Source organism: Mastacembelus armatus, chromosome 13 (assembly GCF_900324485.2).
Source record: "Mastacembelus armatus chromosome 13, fMasArm1.2, whole genome shotgun sequence".
NCBI lineage: Eukaryota > Metazoa > Chordata > Actinopteri > Synbranchiformes > Mastacembelidae > Mastacembelus > Mastacembelus armatus.
In genome coordinates this window covers 20673385-20699392 of record NC_046645.1, presented here as the reverse complement: position 1 = coordinate 20699392, position 26008 = coordinate 20673385, and the positions used below count along the sequence as shown (strand labels likewise).

General features: G+C 39.5%; 2 protein-coding genes across 6 annotated transcripts in view; one reads left to right on the top strand and one right to left on the bottom strand.

The window, feature by feature from the left end:
* Nucleotides 1–121: 121 nt before the first annotated feature.
* LOC113125281 (tripartite motif-containing protein 3-like) lies at nucleotides 122–17194 on the top strand. 5 transcript variants are annotated; one of them, XM_026298635.1, is made up of 15 exons: nucleotides 122–169; nucleotides 320–438; nucleotides 1589–1715; nucleotides 10359–10528; nucleotides 11165–11405; nucleotides 11581–11732; nucleotides 11862–12042; nucleotides 12149–12878; nucleotides 13097–13200; nucleotides 13288–13455; nucleotides 13543–13711; nucleotides 14241–14300; nucleotides 14535–14605; nucleotides 14912–15052; nucleotides 15154–17194. In XM_026298635.1, the coding sequence occupies exons 4-15, from the start codon at nucleotides 10395–10397 to the stop codon at nucleotides 15304–15306; spliced, it is 2304 nt and encodes a 767-aa protein (XP_026154420.1). In that variant the 5' UTR covers nucleotides 122–169; nucleotides 320–438; nucleotides 1589–1715; nucleotides 10359–10394; the 3' UTR covers nucleotides 15307–17194. The 5 variants fall into 5 exon arrangements, with proteins under 5 accessions (XP_026154420.1, XP_026154418.1, XP_026154423.1 ...); XM_026298633.1 differs by having other exon boundaries at nucleotides 1585–1715; XM_026298638.1 differs by lacking the exon at nucleotides 14241–14300 and having other exon boundaries at nucleotides 1585–1715.
* A 411-nt stretch (nucleotides 17195–17605) lies between these two features.
* The window catches only part of frem2b (FRAS1 related extracellular matrix 2b), a 46958-nt gene continuing 38555 nt past the window's right edge, over nucleotides 17606–26008 (bottom strand). Inside the window, exons 16-24 of the mRNA XM_026332159.1 lie at nucleotides 25595–25926; nucleotides 22550–22742; nucleotides 22328–22432; nucleotides 22034–22161; nucleotides 21809–21943; nucleotides 20924–21050; nucleotides 20223–20410; nucleotides 19988–20134; nucleotides 17606–19785 (exon numbers count right to left, since the gene is read on the bottom strand). Coding sequence (XP_026187944.1) covers nucleotides 19279–19785; nucleotides 19988–20134; nucleotides 20223–20410; nucleotides 20924–21050; nucleotides 21809–21943; nucleotides 22034–22161; nucleotides 22328–22432; nucleotides 22550–22742; nucleotides 25595–25926 — 1862 coding nt within the window. The 3' untranslated portion in view covers nucleotides 17606–19278. The remainder of the gene's footprint in view (nucleotides 19786–19987; nucleotides 20135–20222; nucleotides 20411–20923; nucleotides 21051–21808; nucleotides 21944–22033; nucleotides 22162–22327; nucleotides 22433–22549; nucleotides 22743–25594; nucleotides 25927–26008) is intronic.

Sequence of the window (26008 nt, the reverse complement as noted above, 5' to 3'; positions counted from 1 at the left end):
GCGCAGTGTCTATTTTCTAACTATTACGGTTTGATCCCGTAAAAAAAACAAGCTTTATGCCAGCCACGTTTAACAGGCCGTGCGCGCTCCCGTGTACCGTAATCAATTTCTGGCACATAGTCATATATTTCGGCACCGGCTGTACAACGTATCTCTCCTCCGGAGCTCGGTAAGGAACTACTGTCCGGGGAACTAAAACAGGGAAAATTAGCTTAAATAGACTGAAATTTGACAAACATTGTTATTAACTAGTTTTGTTGGATAGCTGAAGCTTTGTTTTCATCTTCGAATTTAAGAGTGATTTTTTTTGTTTACACAGAGCGAGGGCTGGGTAGTCTGGTTTTCATTTTTCACGGCGTAGTCGCGTTCCTGCTAAAACGCTTCAGGGTCGCTGCGGAGAGTAGGAAAAACTACAACTACTGAAAGTCCTATTCTCATGTACGTATCAGCCTGTCGACACTGTTTTATACCAACTATAAAAATCATGACGCTTTGTCCTACAGATTATATTATAGGCTATTCAGGATGTGTCAGTCTTCTGACTGCAGCAGCCATCTTGACTAAATAACGTGGAAGCAGTCTCCATAGCAACTCCACATAAAAGCCAGAGATGACTGTGCTCCTCATCCCAAACCCCACCCCCAACAAACGCGCCCTGCGTCTGCACCACCACAACAGCCTCATATAGTGCATCCAGTACAATACAATGGCGTCTTTTTCTTTTTTTATCCTATCATCCTTCCTCTCACCAGGTTTTACTTAGAACATCTGTACTGAGCCATCCCCAGTTAACCCACTAAAACCCTTTGGAGTGACTGATGTTGGGGCCATTGGGCTTAAGGTTGTTGTAACAGATTTCCTCTTCAAATGACCACTTTGGTATTTCTAAGTTGTAATGATATTATTTTCCTCCTACATACAGTCTTTATTATTACACATTCATTTAGACTCATCAGGTACTCTAAACCTGCCCCCATACATGGCACTGGTACTCAAATAACTGTGTTACCAGAAAATGCGGGGCTGTCTGAATACAGACACCCATTCCTCTGCATTCTCCACAAAAGCTTTCATTTCCCTGGCGTTGTAAACATTACGTGCTATCTTGCTATTTCCATGTTTACACTTAAAAATGTACGAAACTTGAGACAGATTTTCAAAGCATATAGTTTATCATTATAATACTATGAAAATACTAGGCCACTGAACTACGGTCAATTTTGGCATACTTGTCTGATTGGTTTGTTCAGTAATATATTCCTTTTGACTTTACAGTCCAGTAATTCATTGTGTTCTTATAAGTGCTGTTATAATTTAAAGCTTAGAGGCAGTAAACCACATCCTTTGTCCTTTTAAGGGATCTGGGTGGTATCTAAGAAAGCCAAACCCCTTTGCACCAGACAGACTATATCCCTCAATCAGTTCCTGAGATTTCATCTCTTTTACATATTCCCTGCCCCCTCCATGTGCCATTGGGGTTTTTAGCTCCTCCCATCAGCCATCTGTCCAATGCTGCATGTAAGCCACTCCCATAATCTCCTCCTTTCCCTTCTCTTCTTCCTTACTGTCCCCTTCTTCTCCCAGACAGACCCTGCCCTTTCCTTTCTGTCGCCTGCTCAGTGGATCTTGTTGTAAAGGATTGGGAGACTGACAATGGGGAGCCTTCTCTACGGCCTGCAATGCTGACACTCCACTCCCTTCTGCTAAGAATTCATGTAAGTACAATCCGGCCATTCATTTCTTTCTATGGTATCATATTTCTGCTTTTTCATCGTGTTTTTCACCTATTTCCGAAGTCCTCAATAACACAATGATTTGAGATGGAAGCAGATGAATAATTGATTACTCCACCCCAACCAGCAGATGTGCGCTGGTAAATCACTGAGGGCTGCACTTCTTAACACTGTTGTCTTCTCTGTTGTGATATATTTTATTTTTATTCATCAGTCATGGAAGCTAAAGTACAGGCATTTTATTCCAGCCTTTTTTAGAGCAACTGTTGCACTATAACATTGTACTGCTCTGGTTTTTTATTGCTTCCTCAGCCGACCCACACACTTCTCCATTTTAGCTCCTAGGTGGCCCTGGCTATCGGATCTGTAGCAGGTGGGCATCTCTGCTGCAGTCTGAGGGCTGGGCTCTGTAATAAAGAATTCAATGCTCTTTTGTTTTGAGTATTAGTGATCCTTCATTGCTTTTCTGATCTGAGTATGTATGGCGTTTACTGCTGGAAGCTATGTGAGCCACATGTGAATCAGCATGTTGTTTGCTTATGTCATCCAGGGTGTTGCGTTATGCTGCAGCAACAGCAGCAGCCAATGCATCATTTTCTGGCCTAGACTGTGAGGAGGTGGTTCAGTAGTTCCTTATTGATTGGTATTTTGTATGATACATGGGTTATCTTAGTGTAAAGCTATCTCAAAAGTCACATGTTTGAACAGGGCAGCTGATGGAAATGTTTGGCTGGTTATACACTGCTAGTTGTCTGCTCTGGGTCACAGGGAAGTTGCAGATGATCTATGATACTGTCCCTTAGGGCAGCGGTGACATGTTTGTCTGGGCTTAAGGGTTCCATTCATTTTGTATACATGAGCTTGGAGTCTCAGGTTATGTCTGTGTTCTTTATAGGTAGGCCAACCCAGCAGCATATAGAAGAAAACAAGTTATAGCAAACAGCTACCAGAACACATGACTGGCCTCAACACGTCATTCTATCATCTGAGTTTCCTTTGATGATTAAAAAAGTTTATCTTATCTTATATTGTCTTATTTTATCTTATTTTACTTATCAAAATCAATTCTTTCTGCATCCACACAAAAGAGAAGAAAGGCAGATCACTTAATATAAAGATGGACTGGTGACCTGTCCAGGGTGCACCCTGCCTATCACCCAAAGAGTGCTGGGATAGACTCCAGCAAATCCTATTGACCCTAAATAGGAATAAGAGGGTATAGATAATAGGTATAGATGGGTTGATCAGGATCATGTAATCCTGATCCTTCATATTCATTTATTTCATTTCTGGTCATCACCCACATGTAAATGAGGTGCATGGCAGAAAATTTCATTAGGGCCATTAACTATTAAAGCTGTACACTGACATCAAATGGTACCAAAAAATACAGTATGACTGCACTCAATATAAATTGAAATAATCCACTTGGTGTCTTCTATGAAGTCTAAATTTGTTTTCTCAGTTGTTTCTCAGTGTCTTCATTGTACTTTGTTGTAACATTTATTACTTTTCATCATAATAGCTTCTAATATTTACTTATTTATATTGGATAATAGATAGATTAGATATTAGAAGAAAGTATGAAATGGTCATAAACACAATAAAAACATCTACAGTAAATTTGTACTCATGGCAAAATGTTCTGGAACAAGGGCAAGTTTTCACTGTTCTTTATTTTTTGCTATTTCTATTTTAAATTACCTCAATAGAGATTACCCATGCCTCATTTACAGATCAGGAACTGCATTTTCATAGTGACTACTATTGATTGTATTCTGCATGTTGTATTGTGTGGACTACATTTAAATGTAAACATTGCACTTACGATTGCGTTAATTATTAGACTTTGACATTTGCCTTCCTTTAAAATAGATTTTTCACTTATTTGGGTTTGTGTTTTCTTTAAAGCCAGGACCTTCAAATATTCAGAGCATTTTCTTTTAAGATCTTTTGAGTTAAGATTTAAGTTTGTACATGTGACAATATATTCTAACCTCACAAGAAATGATGTAGTCACATCAGGCTGTAAACATTATATATCAAATTAAACTTTATGACTTGTATGATTTTGAAGTCTAAGCTTTACACCATTAATCAGCAGATAAAGCATTATCATTATGTTAACATGTCAAAGGGAACAGGAATGATGATTTGTTTAAATCTTTTGCAACTGGACTTAAAGTGCCATTTTTATTTTGGTGAACTATATAGTTTAAATGTTTCTAAGGACTTTGCAATACAAGATTAATATAATCCTATCAAACATGTTACAATGCAAAGACAAAACACGTTTGACTAATAAAAGTAAAAACAGCAAATCCGTTATTTAAAAGTTTAATATACTTTATTATGACAGATTTGCTTAGCATAGACCATTTATCGAACAAAACATGTGTTGCTCAACCAACCAGCTTGCTAAAATCATATCCAGTTCATCATGCGTTTTGAACATTGGCTTGTAGTGAAAATATTTATTTTCTTTACAAGTCGCACCACCATTAATTCTTTACAGTCCACATTGACCATTGGTAATGTAATTGTCACAAGTATAGATATTATGTGACAATATCAGTCTCCATATTAAACAAGTTAGTCACCGTAGCTCTCACTGCAGGTGGGTGAGGGTCACAGCTTGAGCTTGTGAGCTACTGCAATTGACATTTTTATAAAATCTGCAGTGCATGTTGTGCCTGCAGACATACTGCCGCATAGTCTTCTGCCAGATTCTGTGCTACTGGACTTACAGGGAGAGACACAGATGTGTCCTTATTCCATTTTTGTGTTAAGTGTTGATTTAAAATGTTGTTTACTTGATGTGATGCCGTCATTTTCTCTCATTTCTCAATAGTCAGATCTCATCAATCTATTGTCTGCAGACCAGAAGATGAATGTTAACTATAGTGTCAATTTAAGTACAGCAATCAATTGCTCTTTACAGTTTCTATCCTTTTTCAATGCTGCTAATGTATGGACTTAGAAAGTTCTAGTCAAATATTGTGTTATATTTGCAAATATATTTATTTTCAATTAGTTAGGTGAGAATAAAATATAAATCCAAACACTGAGCCCAGTTATGTATAAAAGAAATTCCACTACAAAATGAATTAAACATACAGTTTTAGAGTCTGTTCTTAAAAGCTTTACACATTATATCTACAGACATTCTTTTATTATGACTATTCTGGCAGAGACTGATCTGATGGAGTATAGTGTAGTTTGAGGAGCACTATAGTTTATATTTCAGGATAATATGTACAGCATGCTATCAAAGGTCAACACAGAAATCAATTCTTCATACTTGAGGTTATCAAAACTTTTGCTCAGTGTTTCGGTTCCAGCACACAGTTAACTGTAGAAATAAGCTGTTTACTCTTTAGGGTAAAGTCTTCCAGTCGGAAGCCAGTGGTGACAGATACAGCAGATTTTGCTGGACTTTTAATAATGGTGCATATAACCTAACACAGGTACAGACAAGAGTAAAGAGATTATATTGAGACACAGTCTTAAAATACAGGATGCTGTTGAAAGTTTTTGCCTCTTACTCTAACAAGGGAAAAGGAAGAGAAAGGGAAAATACTTTTTATGACCCTTCAAGCAAACATCCTGGAATCCTAAAGAGTCATGGCTCCTAAATGATATTAACAATCTACAAATTACAGCCTGCTTAAAGAGCCAGATTACAATTTATCCTTTATTTATCAGTTTCAGTAAATCATATCACAATGATATGATTAATAGAGTGAATGGCACTAAGCATATGTATACTAGGGAACAGTTTATTGCTTTGTATTTAATGATTTTAGAAGTTATTTTGCATGTTCTATATCATGATATGTAAAGATATTTTGTTTCATCAGTTTAAGTTTTCAAATGGCTGAACATTGTCTTCAGAGACTGCTTTCTATTAAAAGATCAGTCAAAGTTACTGTCATGAACAGAAAGAAAATACGTTTAAATACATATTCAATTATTTCCTGAAGACCAACTGAAATTAGGCAAGTCACATTTGATATAATCAGTGGTAATCAGAAAAGCAGAAAGCATGACAGTCCTCTAGTCCAAGTACACGACTCACAATTACAAGACCAAGCTGCATTTATGGAAGAGGTGAAGAGGCGGATATCGTCATCTGCCGTCATGCTGCAGACAAATTCCAAGCAGATTAAGTTGAGAGCAGTGTTTTCTCTGAATATAAGCTCCTTGTCTTTAGGAGAAAGGTGTTTAGGACACAAACTACTCAACCCAAATATGGAATACACCCATATAGTTTGGTCTATGGCCAAGCAGTCACTGTCACTACTTCATTGGCAGTAGTAGCAGTTGTATGTCAGGTCAGGTGTATGTGTCTTTATGTGAGGTGTTTGCTTTAACTCATATTCAAGTTGATTGAGCATGATGATGTCATTTGAGTACCGGTAGTATGTCAGACACAGTAATCTACATGGTAGACAGGGCCTGACCCTGCAGGAGGACATTAAGCCACTTAACTGTAATGCTGGGCGAGAGTGGCAGGAGATGCTCTGTAGTCTAATAAACATTTGCATTCTGTGGGCTTTTTGTAGGCATCATGCACCAGTATGACAGATTCAGTACATAGAAAGAAAGCATTGTTCCACACTGACTTAGTTAACTGACCTCATCTGCAGGAAGTGCTGATGATGCAGCTCCTGTGATGAAGCTTTCAAGAATATATCTGGTCACATGCTGCCTCAAACATTACAGTATGCTGCCAGTTTAGATCTTTAGTCTGTACGATACTGTCATTGTGACTGTATGTCTGATATTTCTGTCATAGCTATTTTTTAATATTTCAACCTCAGGATTTCTGTTATCTTTATATTTATCAGTCTCAGGAAGGTTTTGTTGCATATACATTTTGGAATAACTGAACTCTTAAGAGTTTGTGAGCTTTTAAACCACGTGCAATGTTTACATTTATGGGTTTTTTGTGTTTTTTTTGTTCTGTGTTTTCAAACTACCCTTCTTTTCACTAACCACACTACTAAATAGTCAGGGAGAGACTGTTTTTAATGAAATATCCTCTTTCGGTTGTGAGGCAAGTGGGAGGAACTGGGTCGTGGAGGACTGCAGAGGAACGGGAAGGTGGTGGTTGGAGGAGGGGAAGAGTTTTGCAGCCCAGAAAGCAGCAGCAGCCCAGCCAAGAGGGGAGGAGACTGAGGGCTTTGGCTACTCAAGCTTCCCTCCTGATGTCACCGTTCAGCTGCTGCAATTCAAGTCTATGTAAAGGGAAGGAAGCCCTGGAGGGGAGGGTTTTTGACGGAAGACTAGGGAAGTGGGGAGGCAGGGAGGGCTGAAGAAGGCTTGTTTGTGTGGACAGTGAAAGGGCTCGGCAGAGCTCCTTAGTCAGTAGGCCTTGTAATCACTTGGCAAGTAGCAACAATGGGGTCTGCATGCCTATGAAAATCCCCATCTGTAAGATGCCTGTATGCTGTGATCAGGGCCACTGATGCTATGAGTGCCTTTATGTGCTTGAGAGATAGATGAGAACAGGAGAGGACAATAGAAGGAAAAAATGAAAGGAAGGGAAGAAATGTGGGGCAGTAAGCTGTGAGCAGAACTGGAATGCCATTGTTCAAGCTCACTGCTCTATGTTGTGGAGGACAGCTGCTTTTGAGGCCCACTTGCTCATGTCACATAGTCAACCATGAATTTTCCCTCCTTCTCCCAACATACAGACAGACAGGTGGTGCCTGAACCCAGCCAGCTGGGAGTCCCTTGATTCCCAGCTGGCTGGAAGGAATTCATTGTTCATTTAAAGCTTCTTCACTTCTCTACTTTCTCTCAAAGAAATGGCTTAGCTCTATTATTCTAGGCAGTGTTAAGAGCTAAAAGACAGACTGGGAAGCTTTAGCTCTTAGTGCTTGGTGGCACACAGACTTAATTAATAATAATTTGCCTTGTCAGAGCAGATTGAGAAAGCAGTGTATGTGCAGCTTCAAAGTAGGGATTACAAAACATGCTGGTGGAACAGTAGGGCATAGATGAAGAATAGTACAGTCGTGATGCTATGACGCACCATGGTGATTGGAGACTTGGCATAGCTGCAAAGGAAAGGTTTGTGTGTTGTCTTTGGATTAGTTATTCATTTATGTGTGAAACAATGAATTTTTTTTGCATGTTTGTATAATTATGAGTTTTGACATGTTCCCAGCAATCTCTGTTTTCATACAGTATTTTCCTTCAGTTTGTAATGAAGTCTCATTCAAAATGCCCAATGAAATGTCTAATTTGTTACTGGATGGGACATTACAGACATAGTTAAAGACAACCGCAACATCTGAGATGAAGTGAAAAGGAGCCAGTGGCATGGTCTTTACACTGTTGTGGTCTCTACACTGAAAAAGGTGTAGGACCTAACAGTTTCTGGTTTTGTACAGATTGATGCTGTTTTGTAAGCAGTGATTACTGTCCACATTAAAGCAGTATGTGTTTTTGGTGCTCATGTAATCCTTTATGTATTTATGTGCAAAGATACTCTGTGTCACAGAGACTCATCTGAAATTCAAAAAATGTTAAATAATGTAACAAAGGAGACGGTGTGTGCTGCAGTATTGCTGGGAAGGGCATTTAAGCACTACTTGTTAGCATTTTATCTATATACACATACAGTGGGTACGGAAAGTATTCAGACCCCTTTAAATTTTTCACTCTTTGTGTCATTGCAGCCATTTGCCAAAATCAAAAAAGTTCATTTTATTTCTCATTAATGTACACTCAGCACCCCATCTTGACAGAAAATTTTTGCAAATTTATTAAAAAAGAAAAACTGAAATATCACATCGTCATAAGTATTCAGACCCTTTGCAGTGACACTCATATTTAACTCACATGCTGTCCATTTCTTCTGATCCTCCTTGAGATGGTTCTGCTCCTTCATTGGAGTCCAGCTGTGTTTAATTAAACTGATTGGACTTGATTAGGAAAGGCACACACCTGTCTATATAAGACCTTACAGCTCACAGTGCATGTCAGAGCAAATGAGAATCATGAGGTCGAAGGAACTGCCCAAGGAGCTCAGAGACAGAATTGTGGCAAGGCACAGATCTGGCCAAGGTTACAAAAGAATTTCTGCAGCACTCAAGGTTCCTAAGAGCACAGTGGCCTCCATAATCCTCAAATGGAAAAAGTTTGGGACGACCAGAACTCTTCCTAGACCTGGCCGTCCAGCCAAACTGAGCAATCGTGGGAGAAGAGCCTTGGTGAAAGAAGTAAAGAAGAACCCAAAGATCACTGTGGCTGAGCTCCAGAGATGCAGTAGGGAGATGGGAGAAAGTTCCACAAAGTCAACCTCCACCAGTTGGGGCTTTATGGCAGAGTGGCCCGATGGAAGCCTCTCCTCAGTGCAAGACACATGAAAGCCCGTATAGAGTTTGCCAAAAAACACATGAAGGACTCCCAGACTATGAGAAATAAGATTCTCTAGTCTGATGAGACCAAGATTGAACTTTGTGGCATTAATTCTAAGCGGTATGTGTGGAGAAAACCAGGCACTGCTCATCACCTGTCCAATACAATCACTACAGTGAAACATGGTGGTGGGAGCATCATGTTGTGGGGGTGTTTTTCAGCTGCAGGGACAGGACGACTGGTTGCAATTGAAGGAAAGATGAATGCGGCCAAGTACAGAGATATCCTGGAAGAAAACCTCTTCCAGAGTGCTCAGGACCTCAGACTTGGCCGAAGGTTCACCTTTCAACAGGACAATGACCCTAAGCACACAGCTAAAATAACAAAGGAGTGGCTTCGGAACAACTCTGTGTACGTTCTTGACTGGCCCAGCCAGAGCCCTGACCTAAACCCAATTGAGCATCTCTGGAGAGACCTGAAAATGGCTGTCCACCAACGTTCACCATCCAACCTGACAGAACTGGAGAGGATCTGCAAGGAAGAATGGCAGAGGATCCCCAAATCCAGGTGTGAAAAACGTATTGCATCATTCCCAAGAAGACTCATGGCTGTACTAGCTCAAAAGGGTGTTTCTACTCAATACTGAGCACAGGGTCTGAATACTTATGACCATGTGATATTTCAGTTTTTCTTTTTTAATACATTTGCAAAAATTTCTACATTTCTGTTTTTTTCTGTCAAGATGGGGTGCTGAGTGTACATTAATGAGAAGTAAAATGAACTTTTTTGATTTTGGCAAATGGCTGCAATGACACAAAGAGTGAAAAATTTAAAGGGGTCTGAATACTTTCCGTACCCACTGTATATTGTACTTCAACCACCACTGTAAACATAGACATGTTGGCTCCTTGTCTGGCGTGAGAGTTCTGTCCTGTGGTGGTAATCAGATGCATTCATTTTGTCTCCACTGCTTACCTTGATTAGGATTTGAACTTAAAAAACCAAACCTCTGAATTTGCTGGTCTTTTTTGAAAAAAAGTGGCTCACCCTATTGACATAGTGTAATAAGGAAGGAAAACCATGAATTACCAGCAGATACAGGACTTGGGTGAGGTTTTATAATGTTAACAGCATTATGACTCATTCCTTCCCTGTGCTCATGCAAAGGGTAAGCGAATACACCCTCCTCCTGTTTGAATGTTTCCTAGAGGCTTTCTTAACCTTTCTCCTGTTTCTTTCATCCCATGTGTGCAGGTTAAGTCCCTTTTCTCCCTTTGAACATCTGTTATCATGGCTAAGCGTGAGACTGGCAGCACCAGCCCTGTGGTCAGGCAGATTGACAAGCAGTTCCTGGTCTGCAGCATCTGTTTGGACCGTTATCACAACCCCAAGGTTCTGCCCTGCCTGCACACTTTTTGTGAGAAGTAAGCTCTGAATCAATCAATCAAACTTTATTTGTACAGTTTAATATGGTGCAGTTCAAAGTGCTTTACAAATGACTAATGAGATTAATATGACCTTTGAAGGATAAATAGTAAAACCATGGGTGGTGAAAGAGATCAACATTATAACAAACATCTAATTAGGGCCATAAATTCAAAAATGAAACCATTAGAATTTTATTTTAGAATATTATTATCTCAATTCAGAAGTCAAGAGTATAAGAAGACACATATTAAATAGTTTAGAGCCTAATGTTTTTGAATTTCTTTTGCCTGCAGTAACTTCTTTAACTTAGATGCATTACAGGGGTGCTATAAATATAAATAAATGGCTCAATATCACAGCACTTCTGCCAGCCATTCTCTCCTGATGTCAGGCACCAACTGCTCTGACATCGGGCAGCATCGTTGACTGCAAGCACTGATTTCCACAGTTTTTCTGCTCCCTTATAGAAATGATAGAAGTTTTTTTTCTGTTATGGCTGCCAGAAACTGTAAACACCAGAACCTTTACTGTTCTTGGATCAACTCTAAAAAATGTTTTGTATTTTCACATAAATTTACCACAATTGCCACTTCAGACCTCTAATTCATTTCTTTTATATCTTGTCTCTGTAGATGTCTTCAGAACTACATCCCACCCCAGTCATTGACGTTGTCCTGTCCAGTATGCAGACAGACCTCTATCTTGCCAGAGAAGGGTGTGGCAGCCCTGCAGAACAACTTCTTCATCACAAACCTAATGGAAGTGTTACAGCGAGACCCAGAGTGCAGTCGACCTGAGGCCTGTAATGTTCTTGAGTCAGCCAGTGCAGCTACGCCCTGTCCACCCCTCTCATGCCCCAACCATGAGGGCAAGGTAAGTTAAAGCAAAAGCTAGGGCTGTTATAGGAGGTTAGACTTCAGAGGTTAACCACCAAGGTCATGACCATACTTAGAAGGTTAATCTATGAAATATGTAGTGAATTAAATGGCAGGTTTACCCACAGAAATATGATGCTCAGCTGTCTTGTGCTACTCTGCGCCACCTGCAGGTGATGGAGTTTTACTGTGAGTCATGTGAAACAGCCATGTGTCTGGAATGTACAGAAGGAGAACATAGGGAGCATGTGACAGTTCCTCTGCGAGATGTGCTGGAACAGCATAAGTCAGCACTCAAAAATCAGCTGGACACTGTGCGCAACAGGTACAATATTCAGTGCTTTAATCCATACATCCATAATGAGTTATATCCATTAAGATCTAAGAAGTACTAAAAAGACTTCTGGTTTCAGTTTTTTTTTTAATGTTGATTTTCATTGTTTTCTATTGGCAGACTACCTCAGCTTACTGCTGCCATTGAACTTGTGAATGAGATCTCTAAGCAGCTTACAGAGCGGAAAAATGAGGCAGTAACTGAAATCAGTAACACATTTGATGAGCTGGAGAAGGCCTTACACCAGCGCAAGACTGCTCTGGTTACTGAGGTGGAAAACATCTGTAGCACAAAGCAAAAGGTCAGAGTGCTTTCAGTTAGTTTTTCTTCTACACAGTGAAAATTTTCTGTAATGTTCTTAGTACAAGCACCACTGAGTGTCTGATTCTGTCTCCCTTGAATATTAGGTGCTTCAAACCCAGCTGACCTCTTTGCTTCAGGGTAAAGAAAATATTCAAAGTAGCTGCAACTTCACGGAGCAGGCGCTGAGCCATGGCAGTGCCACTGAGGTCCTATTGGTCCAGAAGCAGATGGGTGAGCGGGTCAGTGCTCTGGCGCGACACAGCTTTCCTGAGCATCCCCATGAAAATGGACATCTGGAATGCCAGGTAGAGACAGATGGACTAAGGCGCTCCATCCAAAACCTGGGAGTCCTGATCACAACAGGGGCAGTAGGCCATACTAGTGTTGCCACTGGTGAAGGCCTGCGACATGCACTGGTCGGTCAGCACACCACCGTCACAGTCACAACTAAGGATAAGGATGGTGAACTGGTGAAGACTGGTAATGCTGCTCTAAGAGCAGAGATTGTCTCTGTAGATGGCATGCACACTGAAGCTGAGGTGGTGGACAACAAAAATGGCACGTATGAGGTTGGATATACCATCCGCTCAGAGGGAGAATACACCTTCGCTTTACTGCTATATGAACAGCCTGTGAGGGGGAGTCCATTCCGTTTGCGTGCTGTCAAACCATCAGATGTCTTGCAGTCGCCAGAGGATGTGAAGAGAAGAGTGAAGTCCCCAAGTGGAGGAGGAGGTCATGTTCGACAGAAGGCTGTGCGCAGGCCCTCCAGCATGTACAGCACTACCAAGAAAAAGGAAAACCCAATAGAGGATGAGTTGATCTACAGAGTAGGTGGGTAAATAACTTGCTAGCTCTGCTGTTAATTATACACACACTGATACTTCTGGGTAATCAGAGTACCTGTGACCACTAAGTAGTTCCCTCTGCTTCCTCTATCTCCACACTGTTCAAACACTAATATATTAAGGAGATATTTTAAAAGATGCATGTATAACAGAATTTAACCATCATACCTTTGATGCAACATTAAGCCTTGTTGATTTTCACAGGAACAAGAGGGCGAGATAAAGGAGAATTCACCAATCTGCAAGGCATCTCAACCTCCAGTAATGGACGCATCGTTGTGGCAGACAGTAACAACCAGTGTATACAGGTCGGTGTCTCTTTCTGGCAGTAAATATTTGATGAATTGTCTGATGTTTTAAGATGTAGAATAATTCAGTTTTCTCTTTTTTTCTAGGTATTTTCAAATGATGGTCAGTTTAAGATGAGGTTTGGGGTCAGAGGTCGTTCACCAGGGCAGCTGCAGCGCCCCACAGGGGTGACAGTGGACATGAATGGTGACATCATCGTAGCTGACTATGACAACAGGTGGATTAGCATCTTCTCCTCGGATGGCAAATTCAAGGTAAATGTTCTCAGCCAGGAAAACAAAATTATACAAATTCAAATATTCCACCAACTGATCTTAAAACTATCCCTCTGACTGTTGCAGAATAAAATAGGTGCCGGTAGATTGATGGGACCCAAAGGTGTAGCTGTGGATAAGAATGGTCATATCATCACTGTTGATAATAAGGCCTGCTGCGTCTTTATCTTCCAATCAAATGGGAAGCTGGTGACAAAATTCGGAGCCAGAGGAACATCAGACAGACATTTTGCAGGTACTGCTTGATACCACAAGCATCAGGGTCATCGTTTTATTTATCTCTTACTGTGTGGGAAGGCTTTAAGATACATGTCAAATGATGCTTTGTGTGTCAGGGCATGTGGATGGGCCAGATTTACAAATTTGAATTATGTTTCATACTTTACAGGAATGTTCATTTCTACAAATGTATTTAGTAATCAGCATGAGTGTAACTAATGCACTGTATGCATGTAAAACTGCTGTTTAATGATGGAGATCAGTGCACAGTTAATTATTCTTTTTACATTGATAATTTTAATGCAAAACACACACATCATCATGGTACAGTGGCAAATGTTTATAATGCACGCTTTTGCATGTAAAAGATGATGATTGTGTGTCTGTCATTACCACTCCCCCATAGTTTGACTGAACAAAAATGACTGTTAGTACTATTTGTTTGTTTTACAAAAGTCCCTCCCTGATATGGCTGCAGGCAGCAGTATTTTATTTTAAACTCACTTGTTCTTTCTTTCTCACTTGGACCTTTTCTTTTCTTTTAGAAAAAAGTGGTGCAAACATTGCACTGGAGCAAAAGCTTAGTAAATCTGGCCCTGTTTTCAGTAAGTAATAAAGTCACTGAGTGTGAACCAATAAAATAAATATTTGTTGTTTTCCGTGTTGATGTATTAGTCAAGTAAAATTCCATGTTAACTTTCAGAGTCTCTCTGTGACCACTGTCTGTCTTCTTTCTTGTCTCGTCTGTCCAAAAATAACGTGGAGCTTCCTCTCATTTGTTGTAAAGCATTGGATGTTGCAACTTTCTTTCATTCTTCTGTCTCCTCTGCTGCTTCCAGGTCCTCACTTTGTGGCTGTAAATAACAAAAATGAAATTGTGGTAACAGACTTCCATAACCACTCAGTTAAGGTATGGTTGTAAATGTGTGCATATTTTCTTAATACCTATGTAATGCATTGCATTGTGAATAATGGTTTATTAATCAACTTTAATTTAATTTCTATGAAGCACAGGGAGTCTGCCATTCTTTTCTTCCCCAGTGATTTTGCTAGTCTTTCTGAGGTGCATATAAAACAATAACACAATTGAAAACAGGTGTTAAAGCTGTCTTTGAATAATTTTAGCAATATGCTTTGTATTCTTTTTTTCTTAACATATTTTTAACATGTGAATGCAGTGTCATTCACCCAAGTTCCTGTTTAATCTCTCCTGCAGGTATACAATGCAGATGGGGAGTTCCTGTTTAAATTTGGTTCTCATGGAGAGGGGAATGGGCAGTTCAACGCTCCAACAGGCGTAGCTGTGGATGCCAATGGAAATATCATTGTTGCGGACTGGGGGAACAGTCGGATCCAGGTTAGCTTGAGAAAACTACATCTCATGTAATGCAGTGATTAAATCTGAAGTTATATCACTCTCACACCCATCCTGCCCCTCTGTGCTGTGTTACCAACCAGGTTTTTGACTGCTCAGGGTCCTTCCTGTCCTACATCAATACATCAGCAGACCCCCTTTATGGCCCACAGGGCCTGGCCCTCACATCTGATGGTCATGTGGCGGTGGCAGACTCTGGAAACCATTGTTTCAAGGTCTACCGTTACCTGCAGTAGAGACCTGAGACAGTCATCTTCACGACTGCAAGCACTGACAATGCCACAACTAATGTATTCCACACGGTGCAATGACCTTTCCAATACAGCCTTTTGATGTGCACATCAGGTGATCTCCTGGATATAATTAACTGTCTTAACCTGAGTTTACTCTCTGTATGATGTGTATTGAAGGTGGTTTTTAAAGTTGGTTGATGTAGCATATTCAAGACAAGTAATGGACAGAAAGCTGTGGACTGGTTTTAAAGAATGTTCAAAGGCAGTGTGTTATACAGTGGTGATGGTATTATTACACAGTACTTTATGTGAGACCGGGTAGGAGCTAGATTGAAGTATTTAATGAGCCATAACTTGTCTAAATGCATGAAGTTTTATTTATCTTAATGCCTAGGCCACAACACAGTGTACTGATCTGTTGCTTTACCCACAAACTAGCTAATGCTTACAGTGAAATGAACAGTGCTATGCTTCTCTAACAATGAAATGTAAAATTTCTCATTCAATGGCATCTTCTCATAAAAATTTCACCACCATCCGTGCATTGATTTGCTGTATGTACTGTATATACATAAATGTATATTGTGTATATTAGCTCACTATGAATGTTATATGACTTTGAAATACACACAGCCTTTTGGCTAATCAGAAAGCAGCACGAAATTCCAGGATTTTAAACTTGTGTATGGCAGCTGTTTAAAAGTGTGCTTTCGAAACATACCCAGCACATGCTTAAAAGAAGATGTGTCATATTTATTGCTAATGTAAGCAGCACAATAATGTTTTTTGTTAATATCTGTTGTTTTAAAGGGAAAACAAATTGCTAATTTATTTTATTTTATACACTAGTGCATCATTTACGAATTATGTTTCAACATTCATGTGCTTTTGTTATTTTGTTGTGTTTTGATTTTGAGCTTTCACCTAAAGCAGAATTCAATATCTTTCCACATCTGGAAAATTTAGATTGGAGTTTGTGCACATGAGCAGCTCTTTTCCAAAGCTATAAACCCATCTTTGTAAAGTTTTAGGTTCTGAATGAATATCTAATAATATGAGCTCATAGTAAGTTTGTTTTGCCTTTAATAATTAAAGAGCTTTATTCATTGAAGTGCTAACATTTTCAAACCAGAAGAAACCAGAAGACACATATCTCAGGAAATTCATCCAAATTCTATCACCATATCAACTTTAAATATTTTTAACGTTTTTGATAATGCCATAGTATTTGAGGGAATCACTGGATGCTTTGTGAGAAAACTGTTTATTTGTACAAACATAGTGTGGTTTTAATATCATATCAATTATTGGGATGGAATGTGAATTCTGTTTTACGATGCATTATTTTTTTCTTTCACATAGGAAACGGTTAGAAAAATAATAAATGGTAATTTATTAGATGACAGTTGCCAGCAAACTTATCCATGTTTTAGAATACACTTGCCTATAATGCTGTTAAAATGCTGTTAGATCCAAGGACAAACATGTACCAGTAGAGCTGTTGCTGCTCTTTCTCCCTCTAGTGTTCATTTTGTATAATGTCATAAGAAAGCCTGGTGCCACAGCAGAAGAGAGACCAGGTGCAGGAACAAGGCAGCTTCCTGGAATGACATAATTATCTACAGCACTGTGCTGAACACCCAAAAACCAACATTTGCCCTTGGGATTTTCTGAGCTATATGATATGATATACAAGTCAACCAGGAAGCTGTTGTTTTTCATGCACCTGAACTGTTTGATTTGTTGCCAAACAGGAGCCCAGACTTTTGGACAAGAGTCAAAGGCTCGTCATTTTAAGGTACGTCTGAAGCATTTTATCCTATGCTGTTTGTGACATACCAAAACAAAACAAATGTTTTCTCTATGAATATGCACTGGTAATAAAAGCACATGGTTTACTGAGCTGTTATACATATTTATTTATGTGTGTGTGTGTGTGTGTGTACATATATTTATATATATGTATGAGTGTGCTTCAGTTGCAGTTGCACTTGTGAATTGGACATTAAACTTGAATATGAATGATCTGTTAAATGTAAAACCTCAGAGCTTTTTAGACCAAAAAGACCTCAGATATTAATAGATTTCTAGATGATAGTGGTTTCACTTTGAACATTTTTAGCAAGAGCACTATATAAGGACAAAGTTTGTGGACCAGTACCTGTCACACTGCCAAATAACAACTTGACGTGTACTTTTCAGCAAAAACAGAAACATTTCATACTATTTTCTTGAAAAATTATTTATTTGTAGACCACATTGTGCTTTTGGTCTATGTTACAAATACTTACAGCACATGGAGTGTACATTTTAACAATAGCCATTCCCAAAACGACTCAAAGAAACATATGTATATACATAACTACATGTGCATAAAAAGCACACACAATGCATTAGAGTGGAATACAAGAACCAATTTCAAACCTAATTTAGCAAGCAAACTGTGCACTGAAAAACTTGTGGTAAACATTTCATGAATGTATAATCTAACAGGTTGCATAGAATCGTTTTCAGTTTCAAAATAAAATCACAAATAAACCATTTCTAAAAGAGTGCCTATGAAGTTAGTGTATATGATATACAGTATTATGAGGTAATCAGATTTTATGGCAATCCAGTGCCTGTATCTACAAAACAAAACTGTGCACAGTGTTTTAAAGCAAACATTGCACAAAACTGTCGATTGCGTCTTTAAATCACATACAAGAACAAAAACTCATACAGTGAAACAGGTTAAAATCAAAATTGAAAAAGGATAGAAAATGATATTATATAATTTGGACTGTAACTAAATGTCAATGCAATAAAAATAAATAAATACATTTAAAACTAATGAATCAGGGAGAGAATTTCTAACAATAAAGATGCTGATTGAGGGTAAAATATGTAATTCCCTTTGAGTGAAATAATAGATGATATTTCAAGGTTTAAAAAAAATCAAACTGCTCAGTCAACGCATTTCTATGTTGTTAGAGGGCTTTAGCTATCACTATTAAACTACAGTAGTCAGCACTTACCAAGAGCCAAGAGTGAAAATAATTCCTGTTGTAAATATTGGCTCTGGATCCACACTATACACTGCAGACCAGCTGTCTTTAAAATTGCTTCAGTTCTACACTCTTAATAGTTTAACTTGATGTTTGTTGATTTAGTGCTTTGTGTCAGTTATAAGGCCCTACAATGCAACTAAATATTAGGGGAAGATTAACTTTAATAATGAGCTCCTGATAAATACCATTTTTCAGGGGATATACTGTAAAATCCAAGCTTGTAGAACTATATAAGATTCAAGTTATCACATTTCTTTTTAAATGAGCATTTACTTTTTTTTTTTTTTTTTTTTACAATTTCAAACAATCTTGAAATACAAAAATAATTGCATGCAAAAACATGAGCCTATGAAACTCAAATGAAAAAAAAAAAAGAATCACTTATCACACAGGAAAAATGTAAAACACTGTGATCAGTCAAACTCCTGTGATGTCTTAGGCACACACACAATTTAAGGGCAAATCCATCTCTAAAAGAACAGACAGTTTTACCCAGTGTAAGCAAAATATGACAGTGTCGTAATGCAGCACATAAAACATCAGTATAAAGCCTGTTGTGAACGACTACTACAATTTGCAAAATATCCATCTTCTTTTTTCCTAGTCAGTAAAACATCAAATGCCATTCGAGTTGAGAGGCATGTCCTGTAGCACCTTTGGAAATGTATACTTTTGGATCAAGTGTCATCAAAAGCAAATCAATAAGCGAGTGCTGACTACTTGACAAGAATCTTGAAATACCTAGTAACAATGCCTGTTTTCTAGTTGGTTTCCAGACCACCTGGCCATGGAGGTACTTCAAGTAGATATTCTGAACAGAATCAAAGCTCTTGTAATTTGTATTGTTTCACAAGCAATCTTCAATTTTTCATCTAAATATGAGGCACTTGCAAAGCAAAAATCTAACCAAAACTCTGACTGTGTGTTAAACCTCTGAGCTGTCACTGTTACTGAGACTTTGCGTCATCATGGGCTCTGTGCTGCCGGAGTTCTTAGGTACATCTTTCTTCTCTCGCTTAGACCGGATCAGTAACAACACCACAATGATGATAAGAACTGTGAGGAGCAGCCCAACAAGGACACCAATGATTAGCACCAGCCTGTCATCACTGTTGTCTCTCTGGTTGAGCTCATGGGGGATGATCCCTTTGGTGAAGATCTCCCTCTCTGGGCTTGTCCTCTGCTCACTGCTGCGGTCCAGCATGATGTGCAAGATATTAGTGCCACGGTTGTTACTCACACCAATCTCCTCGACTATGTCTGGCGCATCATTAGCCGATCTTCCGGTGCGATGTTGACCCTTCGGAAGCAAATTTGTGTGCTGGCTCATTACATGATATTCCAGACTCCTCTTCCCGATGCCGCGGTTAGCGTTCTCCCGAGAACGGACAGTGTAAATAGTATGAATGTACCACTCTCTCCCTGTAGACACCTGGAGGGAACAATAGTTTTATACCAATTATACCTTTAGTGTACAGTATAGGACAAATAATAAACAATATGATGTCAGATCAAACAGTATTTTGAGGGCAGTTATTGTAGTTAATGGAGTTGACTAACTTTTACTTTTTACCTAGCTAAAAGCACAGACCCACTGATCAGGAATGTTTCTTGAACTCAACCTGTGTACTGACCTGAAAGAGAGCTGAGGAGTCCATCCTGAAACCATCTGACCCAGGTTGTCTCACTAGAGCTAAAGCATCAGGATCGTCCAATGCCAGGAAAGCATTGAAAGCTACGTTGCCAAATGACCGGGCCTGGGTCTCTGGCTGGGCCTTGTCCTGGATTTTGAGGATGACACATCAAAGAATATTTAGTTTTGAATGGACTCAGAGCGAACATATAAGGAATATACTTTTGTTCACTCACAAGGATCTTGAATCTGTAGAGCAGTGATGGGGCATCAGCCAGACAGCCAAACTCAAAGTTGCTGGGGTTGTATTTAGGAACATATCCATCAGCTCCAGTACACAGGAACACTTTTTCTATATTACAAATAAAGGAGTCACCCAGATTCTGCACTGGATCCACCATCACTCGGCCATAAACTGTGTCACCTGAGGGAAGAGAAATACAGTTTTCATCCTTGCAAAACACAGGTACACCACACACAGGTCCATAAACTTGATGGTAAAATATTTAACTGAAAGTTCTACTGAGATGTCCACTAATGCAGTGACATTTTGTCCAGACTACAGTATTGAGGTCAGCATTAAACTAAGACACTTTTACTCTCAGCAACAGCAGCTTTTTACACTCACTTGGAAAACAGCTTCAAGACTGCTTGAAGAGTAATAAAATTCAGGCTGTCCTAATTGGCTTGTTTTGGAGAATTGCATGAAGGTGATGAAAATGACAAATCATTTTCTTTTCATTTGTGTCCTGATGAGTCAGTAAATAATGGAGAGCAGTTCGGATAAATCAACAGAAACCCCTATCTCATATGGGTTTCCTTTTGATTGTAGACAACTAAGCAATAAAATGCATTCCCAACCATCCATTCCTTTAATTTTTTAATCAAAAAACTAGGGCATTTCGCATTTTTATGTGACTGCCTATTACTAACTTACCCTGTGAGAAGGCAATGTCACTCCCCTGTTCAAAGCCTATAGAGCCGTCGGAGAGCCAGAGTGTCCGTTTAGAGAGTAAGATCATCTGTGTGTTCAGACTAAACTCGGCAGCCACTGGATCACTAACCTGGAAACATACAGAACATAGAAAACACACACCAACTATATTCAGAAAGATGTTAGAGGAGTCAGTTCTCAATTCAGACTGTTGTTTGCATTTGCAAATAGCTCTACTTCTCTCATTCACATTCTGCCTATGGAGAACAACATATTTGTAAAGCAGTAAAAAGCAAGATTATGGCTCCACAAATGTAAGAATCTTCTTGCCTTTCCTCATTTCATATATTTTTTAGTACGTAGGGGAATTGCATGTGTTAGACAAAATCAAAATTTTCAAGGCATCTCTTTGAGCTCTTTGAGCTTAGATGGGAATTTGCCTGAATCTTGATTAGGTCCTCTCAAATAAATTGTTGTTGTAACTTTATGCGTACGTATGAATACCAGTAAGAGATGTGGCGTACAGGAAGCAATGAATGAAGGAGAAGGAGTAAAGAATAAAAAAGTGTGTCATCTGAAACTTTCAGAAAGATTTATAGGCACTTTTTTCAAATATTTCAAAAAATTTCAATAATGATCCATAGTTAGATAAGCAGATGTGACCCCTTGTAAAATATATGACTTAAAAATATTATGTATTTTACCTGTGATGTTAGAGGATATATCTATACTGTTTTTACACTGGTTTTAATTTTTTAACATATTATTGCTTATTTTAGCCTATACTAGTTATACTAGACTTATCCTCAGTTTCTTGCTGAATCCTGGTTTTAATGACTAAATTTCCACATGCTACAGAATGCATAAACTTTATACAAGGTAAGTTACCTGCTGAAAACGAATATCCAGGTCGAAGGTGAGAGGTTCTCTGGGATTGCAAACAGGAGGAATGGTGTACTCCAGGCTGGGAGGAGATGTACAGGGGACTAGCTTCACAATGTATGTGCCAGAGTAGTCACGCACCTAAGAGGAGAGATTATGATCAGTGAAAACTAAATGTAAGAAGGGAAAAACAAATAAAAACTCCCTCTGGAAAACAAACTGCTTCCTCACAGCAAAATCTGAGATGAAAGTCCACTGCTGGATGGGCTGGTTGTAAGTTGGCTCATTCCTCACAAGACTGAGGTTAAAGGTCAAACCAGGGTGGTCCGGGCACATGACCATGGAGATGAGAGGTGAAGCTGATGGAAAAATACATCAGCTTAATTAGTACAAGCAGCAAGCTCAGTCGTCACTTAAAAACAGATAGAACAACATGTTTTCTTTAATTACACTAAATATGATGACATGCTATATAACAGAATCATAGACCACATCAAATCTCTAAACTCTACATCACTTCTGTACCTGGGTGAGCAAACACAAACAGGCCTCTAAATCGAGCCTCAGTGCGGAAGTTGACTACTAGCCGTCCCTGGCCGTTTATACGCATGCTAGTTGGGTAAAGGGCACCTGCAAGGACAGTCACAAACAGACAGACAGCTTTAGTATGGAGATTAAATTAATTTACAAATGTCAATTAGTGACTAATCCTTAATTCTATATTGCAAACAGCTGTTCAAGTCTTGCCTTGTAGTTCTGACTCTGGTGGGCTACCGATACCATCCCTCCATAAGATGGCAGTGTCGTACACAAATGTGAGCCTCAGCTCTGACTGTAAGTCAAAGTGCTGCCATCCTCCTGCTCCCACAGGGGAGTGGAAGACATAAGATACATGGAGTGGGACTCGTAGGGTCACGTATGACTGGACCAGATTCAGCACCTGTAGTGAAAACCAACATACTGTGTCACAGCGAAAAAAAAAAAATTCTTCACAGATTAATTTTGTTTTAGCAATATTACGAAAAAAATTACCATATCCTGAATAAAGCACATGAACTATATTCTGCCATTATGGCAGATATAAGCACATTCTGTTCTGAATACTGCTTCTACAGTTGGGGAGGGTCCTGGCTCTGTGGAAAACAACTTGTATTGTTCCTAAAGTACCTAAAGTACCTCTCACATCCATTATTATGAAGGTCCTGGAGAGGATGATTCTGCTCCTACTAAGATTTGAGGTTAAACCCGCAATAGATCTCCTGCAGTTGCAAGTTGCAGGTTATGTGAGGATTATATTTTTTGATTTTTCAAGTGCATTCAATACCATCCAACCAATCATCCTCAGAGACAAGCTCAAAGGTATGGGGGTGCACCCATCCTTTGTTTTGTGGATCACAGATTATCTGACAGAATGACAACAGTTTGTCAGGCTGAGGAACTGCATCCCTCTTAGAGTTTTAAACAGCCCAGGGGCTCCACAGGGGACTGTTTTGGCTCAATTCCTGAACACACTGTCCACAGCAGACTTCATGTACATTTTTGAGTGCTGCCACATTCAACACCTCTAAAACCAAGGTGATGGTAGTGGATTTTCAAAGGGCTCAGTCCCCTCCTTATTTAGTCAACATCTGTGGTGTGGACATTGAAGTGGTGCCAGCCGACAAATATCTAGGCCTACAGCTGGACAATAAGTTGGAACTTATTACTTACTGAACACAGACATATTATATAGGAAAGGGCAGAGACATGTCTCCTCCTAAGGCACCTTAGATCCTTTGACATCTGCAAGCTATGATAGCAAGTGTGCTGTTTAATGCTGCAGTCTGATGGGGAGGCAGCATAAGGCAGAATGATTCAAGGGTGGCTGGCCAAACTGGTGCAAAAAGCTGGTTCAGTGACTGGAATGAGGCTGGACTCATTAGAGACTTGGGTGGAGAGATGCACACAGAAAAAGGTAGATTCTATGCTGGAATACAAAAATAGCTAAATTTGCTTGATGGTCTACAATGAGATTTAATGTATTTTCTATAATGTTCATGGACTCTACAAGTCCTGAATTTTTCATCTCTACACCTAAATCTATTTCAAACATTTCAACTACAAACCAAATCCATCCAAACCATACTGTGTTGCTGTTTTAGTTCATACCTAAAGCTCAAATAACAAATTGTGATGTGCTAGATTCAACTGTTGGTCATTTTGAATCACTTCAGATTTTCCCTCTTCAGCAGAGTTGTCCTTAACTAGTCAAAGAATTCCAAGTGGTGAAAGTCTGCAGAGGGAGTGCTCACTGGTATCTGCACTTTCCTCTGACCTGGGAAAGGTACGTGCCTACACTGGCTCTGTGTTCATGTGGAGACGTGCCGACACCTCTGGGCGCTGACAACTCAGGCAAATGATTTGCAGAATGGCCTTTGACACAACCTGCTGGGCCATAATAGATTCCTGTGGTCCTGTTAAGCTGGACACTAAGCCCTAAACTGTGACATGACTCTGGCCTCGACGTGCACAGAGCTGTATCTGCTCAGCCTGCCAGCCCAATCCGAGTATTACTCGGGTCAGAGGGCACCCAAGGTTGTGTCTTTTTCTATTGATCCTGTCTTATGGATCCTGAAAACTAAACCCACAACGCCTCAGTCTATGCATCTACAAATGGTCTCTGTTCAACAGTAACCATAGCATCAAAATCTACATACAGAGCTGTACAAGTAGTGGTAGTCTGAGGCTAAAAACCATGAATCTTGTTCATAACTTACAGCTGTTTTCTTTTATATGTTATTTTCTCTTATCAATGTGGCCACTAATCAGTGAAAAAGGTAGTAGTCAACATGCTCACCATTCACTGCAAAACATGTGCATTATGGATGCACTCATTTCTGATATTACCACTGACTGAAGTAAAGTTTGGATCACTGGCAGAAGCCTGCTTTACTTGCCAAGACGTGTTTGTTACTGCCATACTCACGTTTGCATCATGTGGCTACAGGCAACACGGTTCTGCATTGTTGAGAAAGAGTGGTATCACTTGGGTGATGCCTTTGTTATTAAATAAACCTGAAGCCATGTAAAATGAGACACTCCCATTTTAACGACTATCCAATATACACTCTTATATACCACCAGCATTAAAGATATTTTCCAGTGCTGTGGGGCTTTAATCAATAATCCGCGGTAAGAAGTGTAGCGGAGGTTTTCACCATGATGTGCCTCGTGCACTCTACCGGTACCTTTATCAACACTCTACCTTAATTAACTGCAAGTGAACTAACAGCGGTTTCCAAGGTGAATGCAAATGTTGAAGGCTTCAAGGCATGTTTGTCAGGAGGAGAGAGAGGGTTTTAACATATCCGCCTCCACTTTTAACAGTTTGTGAAGCAAAGAGCACATTGTGCACATAGCAAATCACACAAACAGGAATTTTTATGAGGCTGCTGGTTATTAACCTGCTGTAGGAACTAAAGGACCCAGGGTGCAGGATTAGTCAGTACTAAAGAGGTTAACACAGGTCTCCAGACAATAATTGATGATCTCTCTATAGGTCATTCACTTTAGGTGGGCAAGCTGGATTTTAATATATCAGTAAATAATTAATTATGACTGGAAACCTAAGTTGAATTTGGAATGAAAATAAGCCAGACTTTTTATATGATATAACAGACCGGTAACTACTGAGGCCACATTTGCATCCTCAAGGAGGTCCACCACTTTATTGAACTGACTTCTTGCACCTAATGTGAAAAGACAACAAAAGGGGTGAAAGGTGAGCTGAAGCTCAAATGTGGGGTTGCTTACCTGTCCATCAGTCCCAATGGTTCCTCCACAGTCACTGAGAAGCTCAGACATGTCATAATAATTAGTAAATTCCCACAAACAAGACTCCAAGTTGAGGTTTCTGTAGAATCGTAGGGTGCTGGATCCCCTGAGGGAAGTGCTGTATTGGTAAGGTGCAGTCTCACCAATCACGTCTGGATTTTTGGTGGCTTCACTAAGAAAGCCATAATGAGTCTTGACTTCAATGTAGTCCAACAAATTGGAGCAGCGATGGTGGCCAACACGGGTACCATCAGGGCTCAGCGTGAGCTCAAAATTAGACAGGGGCCGGGTAGACACAACAGGCAACATACCTGAAGAAGGACACACATGAAGCAGCTACAAAGTGGAAGTGTAGGAATACTAGATTTATAATTAAAATCAAACTAACTGAAG

Excerpts from the sequence above, each read along its gene's own strand:
- LOC113125281 (XM_026298635.1), top strand. The coding sequence starts at position 10,395 with ATGGCTAAGCGTGAGACTGGCAGCACCAGCCCTGTGGTCAGGCAGATT. Across the intron at positions 10,529-11,164 it reads CTGCACACTTTTTGTGAGAA|ATGTCTTCAGAACTACATCC; the intron begins GTAAGCTCTGAA and ends TTGTCTCTGTAG. Across the intron at positions 14,606-14,911 it reads TCCATAACCACTCAGTTAAG|GTATACAATGCAGATGGGGA; the intron begins GTATGGTTGTAA and ends TCTCTCCTGCAG.